The sequence below is a fragment of the Spathaspora passalidarum genome (assembly GCF_000223485.1).
Source record: "Spathaspora passalidarum NRRL Y-27907 unplaced genomic scaffold SPAPAscaffold_5, whole genome shotgun sequence".
Lineage (NCBI taxonomy): Eukaryota > Fungi > Ascomycota > Pichiomycetes > Serinales > Debaryomycetaceae > Spathaspora > Spathaspora passalidarum.
The window spans coordinates 25,724-39,949 of record NW_006767429.1 but is presented as its reverse complement, the minus strand read 5'-3'; the positions used below and the strand labels follow the sequence as shown (position 1 = coordinate 39,949).

The 14,226-nt window shown below is 36.9% G+C and overlaps 7 protein-coding genes across 7 annotated transcripts; 6 read left to right on the top strand and 1 right to left on the bottom strand. All coding sequences in view use genetic code 12, as the record gives it.

The window, feature by feature from the left end:
• Positions 1 to 15: 15 nt before the first annotated feature.
• TIM44 (protein translocase subunit) lies at positions 16 to 1,538 on the top strand (the record flags this gene model as incomplete). The annotated part of the gene is made up of 1 exon (XM_007375913.1): positions 16 to 1,538. The coding sequence occupies one exon, from the start codon at positions 193 to 195 to the stop codon at positions 1,486 to 1,488; it is 1,296 nt and encodes a 431-aa protein (XP_007375975.1).
• A 134-nt stretch (positions 1,539 to 1,672) lies between these two features.
• On the top strand, positions 1,673 to 3,401 carry GLO3 (ADP-ribosylation factor GTPase-activating protein; the record flags this gene model as incomplete). The annotated part of the gene is made up of 1 exon (XM_007375912.1): positions 1,673 to 3,401. A coding segment is annotated over one exon (1,012 nt), but the record flags the coding sequence as incomplete, so codon positions are not given.
• Positions 3,402 to 3,403: 2 nt separating this feature from the next.
• On the bottom strand, positions 3,404 to 5,384 carry HGT19 (Hgt19p; the record flags this gene model as incomplete). The annotated part of the gene is made up of 1 exon (XM_007375911.1): positions 3,404 to 5,384. One exon carries the CDS (start codon positions 5,362 to 5,364, stop codon positions 3,490 to 3,492), a length of 1,875 nt encoding a protein of 624 aa, XP_007375973.1.
• A 3,926-nt stretch (positions 5,385 to 9,310) lies between these two features.
• Positions 9,311 to 9,967, top strand: SPAPADRAFT_139862 (uncharacterized protein; the record flags this gene model as incomplete). Its single annotated transcript, XM_007375910.1, has 1 exon — positions 9,311 to 9,967. One exon carries the CDS (start codon positions 9,311 to 9,313, stop codon positions 9,965 to 9,967), a length of 657 nt encoding a protein of 218 aa, XP_007375972.1.
• A 106-nt stretch (positions 9,968 to 10,073) lies between these two features.
• DAL1 (allantoinase) lies at positions 10,074 to 13,201 on the top strand (the record flags this gene model as incomplete). The annotated part of the gene is made up of 2 exons (XM_007375908.1): positions 10,074 to 12,955; positions 13,187 to 13,201. One exon carries the CDS (start codon positions 11,549 to 11,551, stop codon positions 12,941 to 12,943), a length of 1,395 nt encoding a protein of 464 aa, XP_007375970.1.
• On the top strand, positions 10,102 to 11,333 carry ETR1 (Etr1p; the record flags this gene model as incomplete). Its single annotated transcript, XM_007375909.1, has 1 exon — positions 10,102 to 11,333. A coding segment is annotated over one exon (797 nt), but the record flags the coding sequence as incomplete, so codon positions are not given.
• Positions 13,202 to 13,591: 390 nt separating the features above from the next.
• SPAPADRAFT_61765 (uncharacterized protein) lies at positions 13,592 to 14,162 on the top strand (the record flags this gene model as incomplete). The annotated part of the gene is made up of 1 exon (XM_007375907.1): positions 13,592 to 14,162. The coding sequence occupies one exon, from the start codon at positions 13,638 to 13,640 to the stop codon at positions 13,983 to 13,985; it is 348 nt and encodes a 115-aa protein (XP_007375969.1).
• Positions 14,163 to 14,226: the final 64 nt, after the last annotated feature.

Sequence of the window (14,226 nt, the reverse complement as noted above, 5' to 3'; positions counted from 1 at the left end):
CAGTTTTACTTCTTCACTGTACATAGTTAACGCCACCCCGCCCTCCTTCAATCAAGTTGGTTCATTTCTGATACTACTTGTTTGTCCTGTATAAAGTAAAAACAAATCAACTACACATTCACACACACAAGTCCTTTTAATAATAATAATAATAATAATATCTTTCATACGACTTACGAAAAATTTTCCATTATGTTGAGATCAACCATAGTAAAGCCTAACCAATACGTTGCTGCAGCATCAGTTGCCAAATTTGCCGTTCCTACTTTGGCTGCCCGTTCATTTCACTATTCCCGCATTAACTTCAATGACAGACCAAGTGGGGAATCGCCGATGAAGGTTTTCTTCAACACATTCAAGCAAGAAGTGCAAAAGTCTTCTGAATTAAAGGAAAACATCAAAGCATTACAAGATGAGTCTGGGAGAATGGCCGAATCTGAAGCTTTTAAGCGTGCTAAGGAAGCCTACGCCAAGGCACAATTGGGTACTTCTGCTGCTGGGAAAGTTGTCTTGAAAGCTGCTGATGTCGCCGGTGATGTTGCTGTCAAGGCATGGGACTCTCCTGTAGGTAAAGGGGTTAGAACTACCGTTAGAGTCACCGCTGACGTTGCCGACAAGGCATTTGAACCAGTTAGAAAAACCCAAGTTTACAAGGATGTTTCTGAAGTTATTGATGACGGATCTTCAACTGCATACGGTGGGTTCCTTACTAAGGAACAACGTGAGGCCTTGAGACAAAAGGAATTACAAGACAGAATCAAAAAGGGATGGAAAGGTCCTGTTAGAGAAAACGAAGAAGCTGGAGGTGAATTAGTTGCCACTGAACACAAGGCCTCTGGTCCTGGTTTGAATGAAAAGTGGGAAAAGTTTAAACTTAAGTCTCCGGTAGGTCGTGGTATTTCTTATTTACAAGAAAAATGGGAAGAATCTGAAAATGGATTAATTGCGTTAGTACGTACTATATTTGAAAAGGTTACCGGTTTCTTTGCCGAAACCGAACAAGCTAAAGTCATCAAGAAACTTCGAATGATGGATCCAAACTTTAGATTAACCGACTTCCAAAAGACTTTGACCAATTATATTGTTCCAGAAATCTTGGATGCTTATATCAAGAATGAAGATGCTGTATTAAAACAATGGTTGAGTGAAGCCCCATACAATGTTTGGCAAGCCAATAACAAACAATTTATCCAACAAGGATTATTCTCCGATTCAAAGATCTTGGATATCAGAGGTATTGAAATTGTTACTTGCAAAACCATCCAACCAAATGAAACCCCAGTTATTGTTGTTAGTTGCAGAGCCCAAGAAATCCATCTTTACAGAAAGGCCAAGACTGGAGAAATTGCTGCTGGTACTGAAGATAGTGTTCAATTGAGTACTTACGCCATGGTTTTAACCCGAGTTCCTGAAGAATTTGAAAACAAGACTACCGAAGGATGGAAGATTGTTGAATTTGCTCGTGGTGCTTCAAGACCTTTCCATTAGTTTAATTGTATATATGTATAGACTGTTATTTAATGTATGACAAGTATGTTAACGTTGCACGTGATTGTTATATTTTCTGGATCAGAAGATCACGAGTCACGTGCAAACACAATCTCTTATTTTTCGTTGGTACACGTCACAGATTTCACCATTTGTTTTTTTTTCGATTCATTTATCTTCCCACATACTCAACCCAGAGTAAATTTTGTTGGTGCTTGAAAGATCTTAGACATGTCCGATTCATTTGCTACGAAAGAAGAAGCAGCCAAGATCTTTGATAGATTAAGAAAAGATCCGGCCAATCAAGTCTGTTTTGATTGTTCCAATAGAAACCCTACTTGGTCGTCAATCCCATTTGGAATTTTATTATGTCTTGAATGTTCATCGGTTCATAGAAATTTGGGTGTCCATATTTCGTTTGTGAAATCGACAAACTTGGATTCGTGGCAAAGAATCCAATTGAGAAATTTTAAATTTGGCGGTAACCAACATGCTAAAGAGTTTTTCCAAAGACATGGAGGTTCTCAATATGTAAATAATAAGAATGGTGTTGATGCCGTGGCTAAATATAACTCTCCCGTGGCTCAAAAGTATAAGGAAAAATTAAAGCAAAAGGCTATGGCTGATGCCATCAAACATCCAGATGTTGTCACCTTGGAAGACACTACTGATAATTTAGAGATTTCTGATTCCGCTAGTGAATCCACCGACGATTTCTTTTCCAACTGGACCAAACCGGTTAACTCCACTCCATCGCCCATTACGTCCAAGAATGTTTCTCCAAGTGTATCCACCGACGATTTAACCAAGAAGAAACCAATAACTACTACTCCTCGTACATCTACCACCACCACCACCACCACATCTTCCAGATTAAAGACTACATCCTCCGCTGTCGGTGGTGCTAAAAAATCTATCTTATTGAGTAAAGGTAATGGACCAAGATCTTCCAGATTGGCTGCCAAGAGAATAAACAAGTCTGAGCCAGCTGATATTGATTTTGAAGAGCTTGAAAAACAAGCCATAAAAGAAGCTGAAGAAGCCGCCAAGTTAGGATACAACCCTAATGAAAACCTCACTCCTACCCCGGCCCCAGCTGCCACTTTACCCAAGAAATCTTTATCTTTGGGCAAATCCAATGACGATGTTGTTCTCACTCCAGCTCCAATTCAAGAAACCACACAACAATTCCAAAAATTGGGATTCGGTATGGTTCAAGGTGAAAACAATGTAAGTTCCGGACCATCCAAACAATACAAGGAAGTTAAATATACCGGAGAAGTGTCCAACAAGTATGGTACCCAAAAGGGGATTTCCTCTGATGAATTCTTTGGTAGAGGTCCTAGATTCGATGAGCAAGCCAAGAATGAAGCTAGGCTGAAATTACAAGCTTACAGTGGTGCCCAATCCATTTCATCCTCTTCGTATTTCGGTGAGGAAGAAGGAGCAAATGGTGGTAGACCAGGTGGTCGTGGTCGTTCTGGAACTGGTGGATTGGCTGATATAGAAGCATCTGCACGAGAATTTGCGTCAAGATTCTCTGGTAATGCTAATCAAGATTTGGATGTTTTGAAGGATGCTTTGGAAGAAGGTGCTAATAAATTAGGTTCTTATTTAAGAGATTTCATGAGATAGTCTTTTACAATTGAAATATAAACGTAATCATTGAAGTTATAACGAATATCGCTAAACTGGGAGGGGAGGGGGATAATATAAATGACTCATATATATTATGGTGCCGACAAAGGAATGCTCTGAGAAACTATCATGGCTTTCGTTTATTGACATTACTCTGCTGGGGTTACATGTATATTATCTCGAGTTTAAGCACATTGTAAATTATACTTACATGTAGAGTAAACTATTGGAAGAAAAAAAAAGGTACTACAAGAAGCTGCCTACATTACTTGATTATCAGTAAAAATATCTTATTTCTAAAAAAACTAAACAAACTAAAAGTGTATAACAAGAACTAAACATTTGAAGAAATTTAAGCTTCAACTACTTCTGTTCAACATGAGCAGTTTCGGACTTTTCATTCCATTCAGGATTCATAAGAGCCATCTTTTGATGGTGATATAATGGAGGTAATGGGTCAACGTTTCTGTGCAAAACAATTCTTTGAATACCATTCCAGAAGCTCTTGGTTTGATAAGCAGCATGTTCCATAGCTGGGACAGAGAAAACGTCATCCAATTCTTCCAATGTTAATCCCTTAGTTTCTGGCAAGAACCACAACACCAAGAAGAAACCAACAATGTTCCAAGCAGCGTAGAAACCAAATGCACCTGTTGGAGTGAAGGCGTTTTGCAATCTTGGCCAAGTGAATGCCAAGATAAAGTTAAAGAACCAACAAGTAGCAGTAGCAAAACTCATACCTAAATCTCTGATATACAATGGGAAAGCTTCGGCGGAATAAGTGAATGGAACTGGACCTTCACCCGAGGAGTAGACAGCAGAGAACAAGTAAACACCAACAATAACCATGGCTAATTGACCTTGTTGATCCTTGATTAAGAAACCAAAACCGGCAATCAACAAGAAAATACCCATTAATGGGAAAGTAGTCAATAACAAAGCTCTTCTACCGAATTTATCAATGGTGAAGAAAGCTGGAATAGCAAAAGTAAAGTTAATCATACCAAAACCCCAAGAAGCCAATAATGCAGAAATTTCACTAAAGTTAGCCTTGATAAAAATAGATGAAGAATAGTAAGCAATAACGTTAATACCACAGAATTGTTGCATAAACATAACAATCCAAGCACCCAAAGCACCGTTTCTGTTTCTTCTGACGGTAAACAATTCACCTAATCTCTTCCAGAAGGAAACATCATACTTACCTTCTTCTTCATTCAACAAAACGTATTGGTAGAAACAATCTCTGGCAGCAGAAATTTCTTCGTATCTCAAAGCCTTTAATGATTCAAATGCTTCCTTGTGTCTGTTCTTACCCATTAACCAACGAGGAGATTCAGGAACAAATGGAATTTGGAACAAGACAAGGAAAGCAGGAATACAAGCAGAACCAAGCATTAATCTCCAGTTCAATCCAGTACCAAAACTCAAATGTGGAACATAATAAAAGGCCAAACAAGCAACATAACCAAACATAATACCAACAGCAGTGAAGAATTGCCACATCATAACCAAGGAACCTCTAATATGTTTTGGAGTACATTCAGCAGCATAAGCTGGAACAGTAGCAGACTTAATACCAATACCAAATCCAAGGAAGAATCTGGCAATAAACAAATGCCACCAGTTATTAACTAAACCTTGCCAAACACAAGTAATGGCAGAAATACAACAAGTCATGAAAATAGTCCACTTTCTTCCCAATCTATGGTTACAGAAATCACTCATCCAACAAGCAATAACAGAACAACAAAGATATGGAGCACCGTTAACTAAACCTTCTAATAAATCGGCATTCTTCATTTCAGTGATACCAAAGGCACTTGGATAAAACAAGGTGGCACCATTAATAACGGATTCATCCATACCTTGCACAGCGGCAGCCATAGAACCAACAGCAATGACACCAATTAATTTGGCAGGAATGTGCCATTTCTTGGTAGCTTCCAAGTGTAAACCAGACTTTTCCAGATCAGATAAGAATGGCATGGAATTGAATGAGCTTGGAGCTCTAGCGATAGCAGCGGCCTTAGCGAACAATTCTTGATCTAACCCATGAGTAGAAGCATAATGTCTACCCATTTGCATAACTTGATCTTCGGTATATTCAGCTAAAATGTTACCATGTTCACCTTGACTTCTTTCAACTTCGGAGTTAACTGATTCTAACTCGTCAATTTCTTTCCCCTTTTGAATGCTATTATCGGATACACTAGAACTTTCTAAAATCCCAGACATGTTGATGATGAGATGATAATGATATAAAAAAAATTTTTTGAACTTCCGAGATGGAAATTCAATCTATATTTATATGATTGCTGATGTCATTTGAAGGTGTGCATAAAATGTCTGTTAAAGTCTATTGATTCCCCAAATCTGTATTGTTGAAATTAAAAGTCTTCCCCCATATTTCCTGTATATGTTGGGATAATTATTATTAAAAAATATTATTTTTAACTTAAAAATAATAATCTATTGTTCTGGTATATGCAGGTAGGTTGGGTACGTAGCTGAAACGAACATACATATTTGCTATATTGTGAATTGCTGTGATGAGAAGTAACTGTAACAGTCTAATTTGCCACCGGGGAATTATAGATCAGCATTATATAGATACATATCAATTGCAATTGGTATATGTATAGATTGACGTGGCATATTATTTTCCCTATGTCTCCCTGTCAATCACGAGTCAAAACTCGATAACTCAAAATCCACAAACGCCGTTTCTGAGTAATATTTTTTTTTTTCTTTTTCCTCTGCCTTCTTTATTGCTACGTCAAAAATAAAAAAAAAATAAAAAATTGATGAATCGCGCATAAAATAATGATACAATGAACGGAAAAAATATCCACTGCTGTTCTTCCGAGAAGAAAAATTACTAAAACTAACACATCTAGTGGCAGTTAACGTCATAAATGTGTAAAGGGTTTTGTTTGTGTTAGCACCTTAGTTCACAAAACTTAATCTCTCGCGGTTGCAAATGGCAATCTGTAAATGACATACGCGCGGCATTGCCAAATTTTTAGATTTGTTCATCATTGCTTATGCATGCTGGATTTATGTTGTATGACGTAGTAAGGTGTGAAGTACAAAATGTATTCAATGAATAGGGAAGACATTTGTTTGGGAGGGGGGGGGGGGGGAGGGAGGGGATATTGGTGGCATTTCCCACCACACAAATCTGGAGAACTATTCAGATTAAGCTCTGCCATTAATTTATCCTGCATAGAAATCATTGTTTGACATTACAGGCTTTGCATTTCTTTTTTTTAAATAATCCATTGTGTGGGCTCTACTACTGTTGTTCCGTTCTGTGCGGAAATGGGCAGGGTTTTATTAGGCACATCACAGACAGTTCCTCCGAACAATGGGTACGACACTCTTGAATTTCTACATGCCGGAAATATGAAACTAAAAGAAACTAACTATTGTTACAGCTGAATAATTTTTTACCAAAGGTATCGCTACCCCATTACTGCCCCGCGATGAAAGAAAGAATAATTTCCTATCGTCTTTGCAGTTCGGAAGAACACAACGCCGATCCGATGAGAAACAGTAGGAATTTAGCATGACTTCTGCACAAGTTAATTCTGATGCAGTTTTTGGTCATTAATTGACTGAGTTTCACTTGGAGATTTCGGAAATCTGGACAGTATCTCTTGGAATTGTATGTAAACCTAATTTTCTCAATTGAATTGGCTGGTTTGGCTCTATTGACTGTATTAAGTGGCGGGAATCATTATCACTAATGTCTCCTCTTCGCGTCCAGCCCGGCATAACAGCACTTTTTTTTAGTGTACTGTTATTCCGAACTATTTCGCCGGTGGAAAATTTCTTATTTCTGTTGGACGTAGCATTATCCCCACTTATTCAAACAAAGACTAAAAAAATATTTTAGCCCACAAACCCCGAAATGCTGTTTCACCGATCTACCCTAATTTCAAATTGTAAATGTATGCACTCTATTTGTACTGTTTCCCCAGAGGGGTACATAGTGGGGTACATATAGTAAAAATGTTGAGGTTCGTAAACTTGTTGTTCTCTTTATTTGTCTAATCTCGCGTAATGAGATTTTACACATTTTACACATTAAGTCTTTGGGAAGGGGGGGGGTTCTCTCAAGCAGGGTCTAATACTGAAATTGGTTAATCAGAAATAGGGGTTAGTTGAGAGGATCATGGACACTTTTTCTCCGTCGATTGAGGAGATATACCTGAAGATTTTCTCTTGTAGTTGATCCAATTATTGAAAATTTCCATTTCGTACTTTCAATTTAAATTATCCGACTATATGTTTGCTATATGTAGGATTTTAACGGTTGCCAAGAAGATTATATTGATAGATGAATTATTAAATGATTTGATTCGTGGGAATTGTTGCTAAATCATGGTCAGAAGAATACCAAAATAAACTATTGTGGATAACAAGGTTAATCTTAGTACTCGGCTCAGGTAATAAAGCTTCATGAGATAGTTATCAGATCATATTCGAACCTTTATGACTTTAAATCACTTGCATTATGTTGGTTTGATTGGTTAATCAACTGTGATGTTGATCTACAAAAAAAAATACAAGTGAATTGTGAGTCAACCCATGAAAATGATAAGTTCTTTCCAACTATAATCATCTGCTTCTAAACTTCAATAAAGTATGATCAACTACAAGCATTTATCAGTGTCTATAAGTGAAGAATATCACCGGGCTATCTCCGGAATTCCTAAGTTTGGTGGTGACATCATTGTTGCAGATGCAATTTATCCGGGTTCCCATTTTAGTAGTCGCCGCACGGCATCATACATTGATGGAATAAAGTGTTGTTCTCGATATAATTCATGGGCTTGATGTGGATTGTTGTTAGGAATCTCTTTTGATTCTTATTCTGTGTTGCTAGGATCCTGAATTTGAAAAGCGTGCCTTTAATTGAATGAACTGATATTTAGCTGGTTTTTGATCTTGTAATTGGCATTAACGGGATGCGAACTGAATAAGCCTTTTACAGAAAAGGATCTATTTGTCATGATTAATGGTGGTTTACTTGTAAAGTTTACATAATTGGCCTTTTTTTTTTGGAGGGGGAATTAAGGAGACACCTTAATATGATATTGTTAAATCAAGGAAGTGTGTTGGAATTCATTTGACCCTTGTATAGTTCTAATGTTTATGAATGTACAACTTTGAATGTTGGAATGTTGATAATATCAAGAAATTACTTGTTATCTTTATGCTAATGAAATCCCAACATTACACTTGAAGGAAGCTATAACTTGATTAATTTTATTAATACCCTCAAACTACAGTTAATATAAACTGTCCTTATCTGTATCATTGCTTCTATAAGTTTCTCTGGTGCATTACATAGTTTACTATCAGAGAAGTGGGATCACGTGTGCAATTGTTACCTAAATAGGAAATACTCTTTTGGATTGCGCAAGTAGTATAAGTATTAAGGGGACTAGTTATTGATAGAATGGCATTTATGCAATCAACTCTGGTATATCTAGTTATAGAATTTGCTTGGATTTAAATTGGGATGTAAGTGTTTTGTATGTTTTATAATAACCCACTAATGCTTGTAAATCTGATTAAATATTCTCCCGAAATTTGTAAAAAAATATACAAATTTCTCCGGAAATCTTGTAATTTTAAAACACTAACCCAATAGTTGTAATTAGATTATTCACACCATCCAGTGATATATGGTTTGACAAAAATGTAGTCAAAAGATCCGTTGCAATTCTGAGAATTTTTTTTGCAGTCAATCGGGGACCAACAACCGACCCTCATAAAAACCCCTTTTTCCTGTGCGGGGGACATCTTTTTAGTACCCCCACTTTTGAAAAATACAAGTTACCGCGGCTTGGATGGGCCAACACAGTGATATATCTATAATCAAAGAGGAAGAGAACGCGTTATTATGAAAATAATGTAGTGAGAGTCGGAATGTACGCTTGATCTAGTGATCTCTAACCTAAAAAATGGGTTAAAATCTAAACATAAAATCTTATCTTAGATCTCGGATTTAATTACCAAATTGAACCGGATTATAAATTAGCGGAAGATAAACATACCCCAACTTTTTCCATTTACACATATATAGACAACAAATTTCTTTCACACTTTCTTTTCAACTTACAAACATCGAGAACCTCTTTTTTCGACTAGTAACACCAAAAATAAAATAATGCCGTCACTTAAACAAGCCAATGCTAAATACGTCGAAAGTATTATCAAATATCCACTTTTAACCAAAGCTATAACTGGTGCAATCCTCAATGGATTAAATGAAATCATTTCAACTACAGTCACTTCTGATTATTCCACAACTGAAATCTTAGGATATAAAGTTAACCACGTATTAAGTCCTAAATTGATCAAGATGATTATATATGGTGGGTTAATTTCAACTCCAGTGAGTCATTACATGTACCATATTATCAACAACAAGATCTTCACTGGTCAATTAAGTAAACTAGGCAAGATTTTGCAACTTTTAACTTCGTTGTTAACTGTTACTCCAACCATATGTGGTATTTTTGTCTCATGGGTTAGTTTAATTAACAATTATAAAGTCGACAAAGGTGAGTTCAACCTTAAGAAGGAAGTAGCCAAGATGGTTGGAATCGTCAAGACTGGATTACAACGTGGTTACAAGGGTATTTTGAAGACTGCATTGGTCACTTCATTTGTGTCTTTGATTGTGGCTCAAAAATACATTCCGCAAGAATTATGGGTTGTTTTCTTTAGTTCTGTTTCGTTTGTCTTGGGTACGATCCAAAACATCAAGTTGAAGAAGTTACAAAAGCAAGCAAGATTAGATAAAGAAGAAAAGTCTGAGTAATATTAGTAAGCAATGTATTTATCGTTGTTTGAATTGCCGTGGAAAAACATATATTCCTTTATATAGACCAATAAACACAGCAAGAAAAAAAAAATCATTATAAAGTAGCAGCATTTACCACCCCCGCTCACATCAACACTTCCCCAAATCTAATTTCATCAAACTATGTTTTCTTCTCTAGTAAGAACAACACGTACACCTGTATTAACTCAATTGAGAACTATGATCACTGCCCAAGCTGTTCTTTACAAACAACACGGTGAACCAAAGGACGTTTTATTCACCCAATCGTTCCAAATTGACGATGAGAACTTATCAGGTAACCAAGTTGTTGTTGAAACCTTAGCTTCTCCAGTCAACCCTTCTGATATCAATCAAATCCAAGGTGTTTACCCTTCTAAGCCTGAAAAGACTACTCAATTCGGCACCGACGAGCCTGCTGCTCCATGTGGTAACGAAGGGTTATTCCAAGTTATTGCTGTTGGTGATAATGTTGAAGATTTAAAAGTTGGTGATTGGGTTATTCCAGCCAATGTCAATTTTGGTACCTGGAGAACTCACGCTTTAGGTAATGACAGCGATTTCATTGCAATTCCCAACCCAGCTCAATCTAAGGAAAATGGTAAACCTTTGGGATTATCAATCAACCAAGGGGCCACTATCAGTGTAAACCCATTGACTGCATTGCTTATGTTGACTCACTATGTTAAGTTAACACCAGGTAAGGATTGGTTTATTCAAAATGGTGGTACTTCTGCTGTTGGTCAATATGCCACTCAAATTGGGCAATTATTAGATTTCAATTCAATTTCAGTTATTAGAGACAGACCAAATCTTGAAGAAACAATTGCTGATTTGAAATCAAAGGGTGCCACCCAAGTCATTACTGAAGACCAAAATGGATCTAAGGAATTTGGACCAGTTATTAAAAATTGGGTTAAGGAAACCGGGGGTGAACTTAAATTAGCCTTGAATTGTGTTGGTGGTAAGAGTTCAAGTGGTATTGCTCGTAAGTTAAACAACAATGGATTAATGTTAACTTATGGCGGTATGTCTTTCCAACCAGTCACCATTCCTACTTCCTTACACATTTTCAAGAATTTCACCAGTACTGGATTTTGGGTTACTGAATTATTAAAAAATAACAAGGAATTGAAATTGAAAACCTTGAATCAAGTTATTACTTGGTATGAAGAAGGTAAGTTAAAGGATGCTCCTTCAACTGAAACTAAGTTTGATGGTTCAAAGCAATTGCATGAGTTGTATCAAGATGGGGTTGCTAATTCCAAGAGTGGTAAGCAATTGATTACTTATTAAACACGTATGTACTAAATAGAATTATAAATTATACATGACTTTTTTATCCGAATCCAGCTGTAGTGGTATACCTATGCCCTCCCGTAGTTACGTTTTATGGACATGTGAGTCTGCATATTGGCATCGTATAATATCGTAAAAAAAAATTATTCTTTTTTTTTTTTCTTTCTTTGAAATGACAATGACCACCAAGATAACGCTTATCAGTAAAAACTCGACAACTCTAATTATATTCTTCTCTTTCTTTTTAAACAGTGTCAAGCCATGTCTACTGCATTGTCATCTACTAGAGTGTTAATAGGAACGAAGTTGGTGGAATCAACAGTTATTTTCTCCCCCGATACTGGCAAAATAGTTGCAATCATTTCAGGAATCCGCGGAAGTTCCGATCCTACACTTGCACTCTACAATGTAACCAAGTACAAAAATGTTACACCACACGTAATTATGCCCGGATTAGTGGATACTCACGTTCACTTGAACGATCCCGGAAGAACACACTGGGAAGGGTTTGAAACAGGAACAAAATCTGCTGCTTCCGGTGGGGTAACTACTATAATTGATATGCCATTGAATTCCATACCTCCCGTGACTACTGTGTCCAACTTTCAAACTAAGATCGATGCAGCAAAAGATAGTGCTTGGGTAGATTTGGGGTTCTGGGGAGGCTTAGTTCCTGATAATGTTAATGATTTGAAGCCGTTAATTAATATGGGGGTTCGAGGATTCAAAGGGTTCTTGATTGATTCCGGAGTTGAAGAGTTTCCTGCTATTCTGAAGCAACATATCTTACAAGCAATGAAGGAAGTGGAACAAGAAAAGACAATGTTGATGTTTCATGCTGAGATGGATAGTGGTGCAACTGTGGATGTCGATTATTCACTTGATCCTACATTATACTCTACGTTTCTTGAGTCTCGACCAGATGAATTCGAAACTCAAGCTATTGGAGAGATTATTACTGCATCAATAGAATTCCCAACCGTACCAGTTCATATAGTTCATGTCAGTTCTCACCAGGCAATTCCATTATTAGCTGTGGCTCAGAAAAAACAGCTTCCAATCACAGCCGAGACGTGCTTTCACTATCTTTCACTAGCTGCAGAGACGGTCCCATCAAAATCCACCCATTTCAAATGTTGTCCTCCAATTAGAACTGAAAATAATAGGAAATTACTTTGGGATGGACTTAGAACTGGAGTAATCACTACGGTTGTATCCGATCATTCCCCGTGTACTCCTCAGCTTAAGAAACTAGAAACGGGTGATTTTTTTGAAGCATGGGGCGGAATAAGTTCGGTTGGCTTAGGATTACCTATATTGTTCACCGAGGGACAAAAGATGACTCCACCAGTTACATTGAGTGAAATCAACCAGTGGTGTTCAATCAACACGGCCAAGCAAGTTGGATTAAGTTATACCAAGGGGAAGTTGAAAGTAGGCTACGATGCAGATTTATTGGTGTTTGACACTGATGCAGAATATACTATTGATAATAAGGATGTTCATTTCAAGAATAAGTTGACCGCATATGATGGAATGAAATTGCAGGGTCGCGTTGTTGAAACTTTTGTTCGTGGGAAGTCAGTTTATAGTTTTGAACAAGGGCATTCTAAAGTGCCATTGGGAAGGTTGATTTTAGAACCTAGAACTCATTAGTGGTTCGTAAATGTCAAAAAAAAAAATAATTTTGCGATGCACGAACAATTGTTCTGCGATGAGCTGCAAATTTAAGCCTAACAGTAAAGAAGGCAATTAGAATGTATAGAATACATGAATGAAGATCGTGAAGCTACTGAAATAGTTTTTTTTTTTTCAAAACTAGTAAACACCAAACATGTAAACGAAGCCTATCAGTAACTGGGCATTGTTCTCTAATTAAAGATTAGTTTATCTTTTCACAAAAAAAAAAAAATTCAATGTCCTAAATGAAATTTCTTGACCTGCACAATTTCTTATTAGGTGTGTCCAAGGATGGCATGTCACGACAAACACTTGTACAAAACAAGGGATGCCTTAAGCTCATGTCATCTCGTAAACACCAAACTAACTGTCACACGAGTGTTAATTAATCGAAACATTAGATCCGAACACAAAACGTGGGTAACTCTATTGTTTTGTGACTGGTAATAAAAACAACCTGGGTTCTGCCCTATGAGAAAAACTTAATCAACACCCCCACGTGTGCCTAATTTTAACAGAACTGTTTCGCACAAAAAAAAATATTAAAAAATAATCATTGCCTGTTGTTTCATTTAAATATAAAGAAGCTGGCCTTGTCTTTATTCACCCGTCCATCCTCATCTCAATTTTTCGAGTTTACAGCATTTCCATATAAAAACATCCACTCAATATGTCTTCTGCCACTAAAAGAATTGCATTACCAGCTAGAGTTGAACCAAAGGTTTTCTTTGCCAATGAAAGAACTTTCCTTTCTTGGTTGAATTTCACAGTTATATTAGGATCTTTGGGTGTTGGGTTATTGAACTTTGGTGATTACGTTGGTAGAATTTCCGCTGGATTATTCACATTCATTGCCATGTTGACTATGATTTACGCATTGATTACCTACCACTGGAGAGCCAAGGCTATCAGATTAAGAGGATCTGGTCCTTATGATGACAGATTCGGTCCTACTATGTTGTGTGCATTCTTGTTAGTTGCTGTTGTTGTCAACTTCATTTTAAGAATAAGAGCGTAAGCATTGAGCATTGCCCCGTTTAAGTTGAATTGGGGGGCTAAAGCATTCACATAATTGTGCCTTTTCTTTGTATATTAATGTTTATTTGATTACATACACGTCTAGACATCTATGACGAACATAATCACGAAACTCCCACTCACCCCATAGTCATGTTTAATATAAATTTTGTATTTGTATTTTGTTTTAACACCGTATGACCCCCGTCTCCACCTCCACAAGAAAAATTAAATGTGCTGAA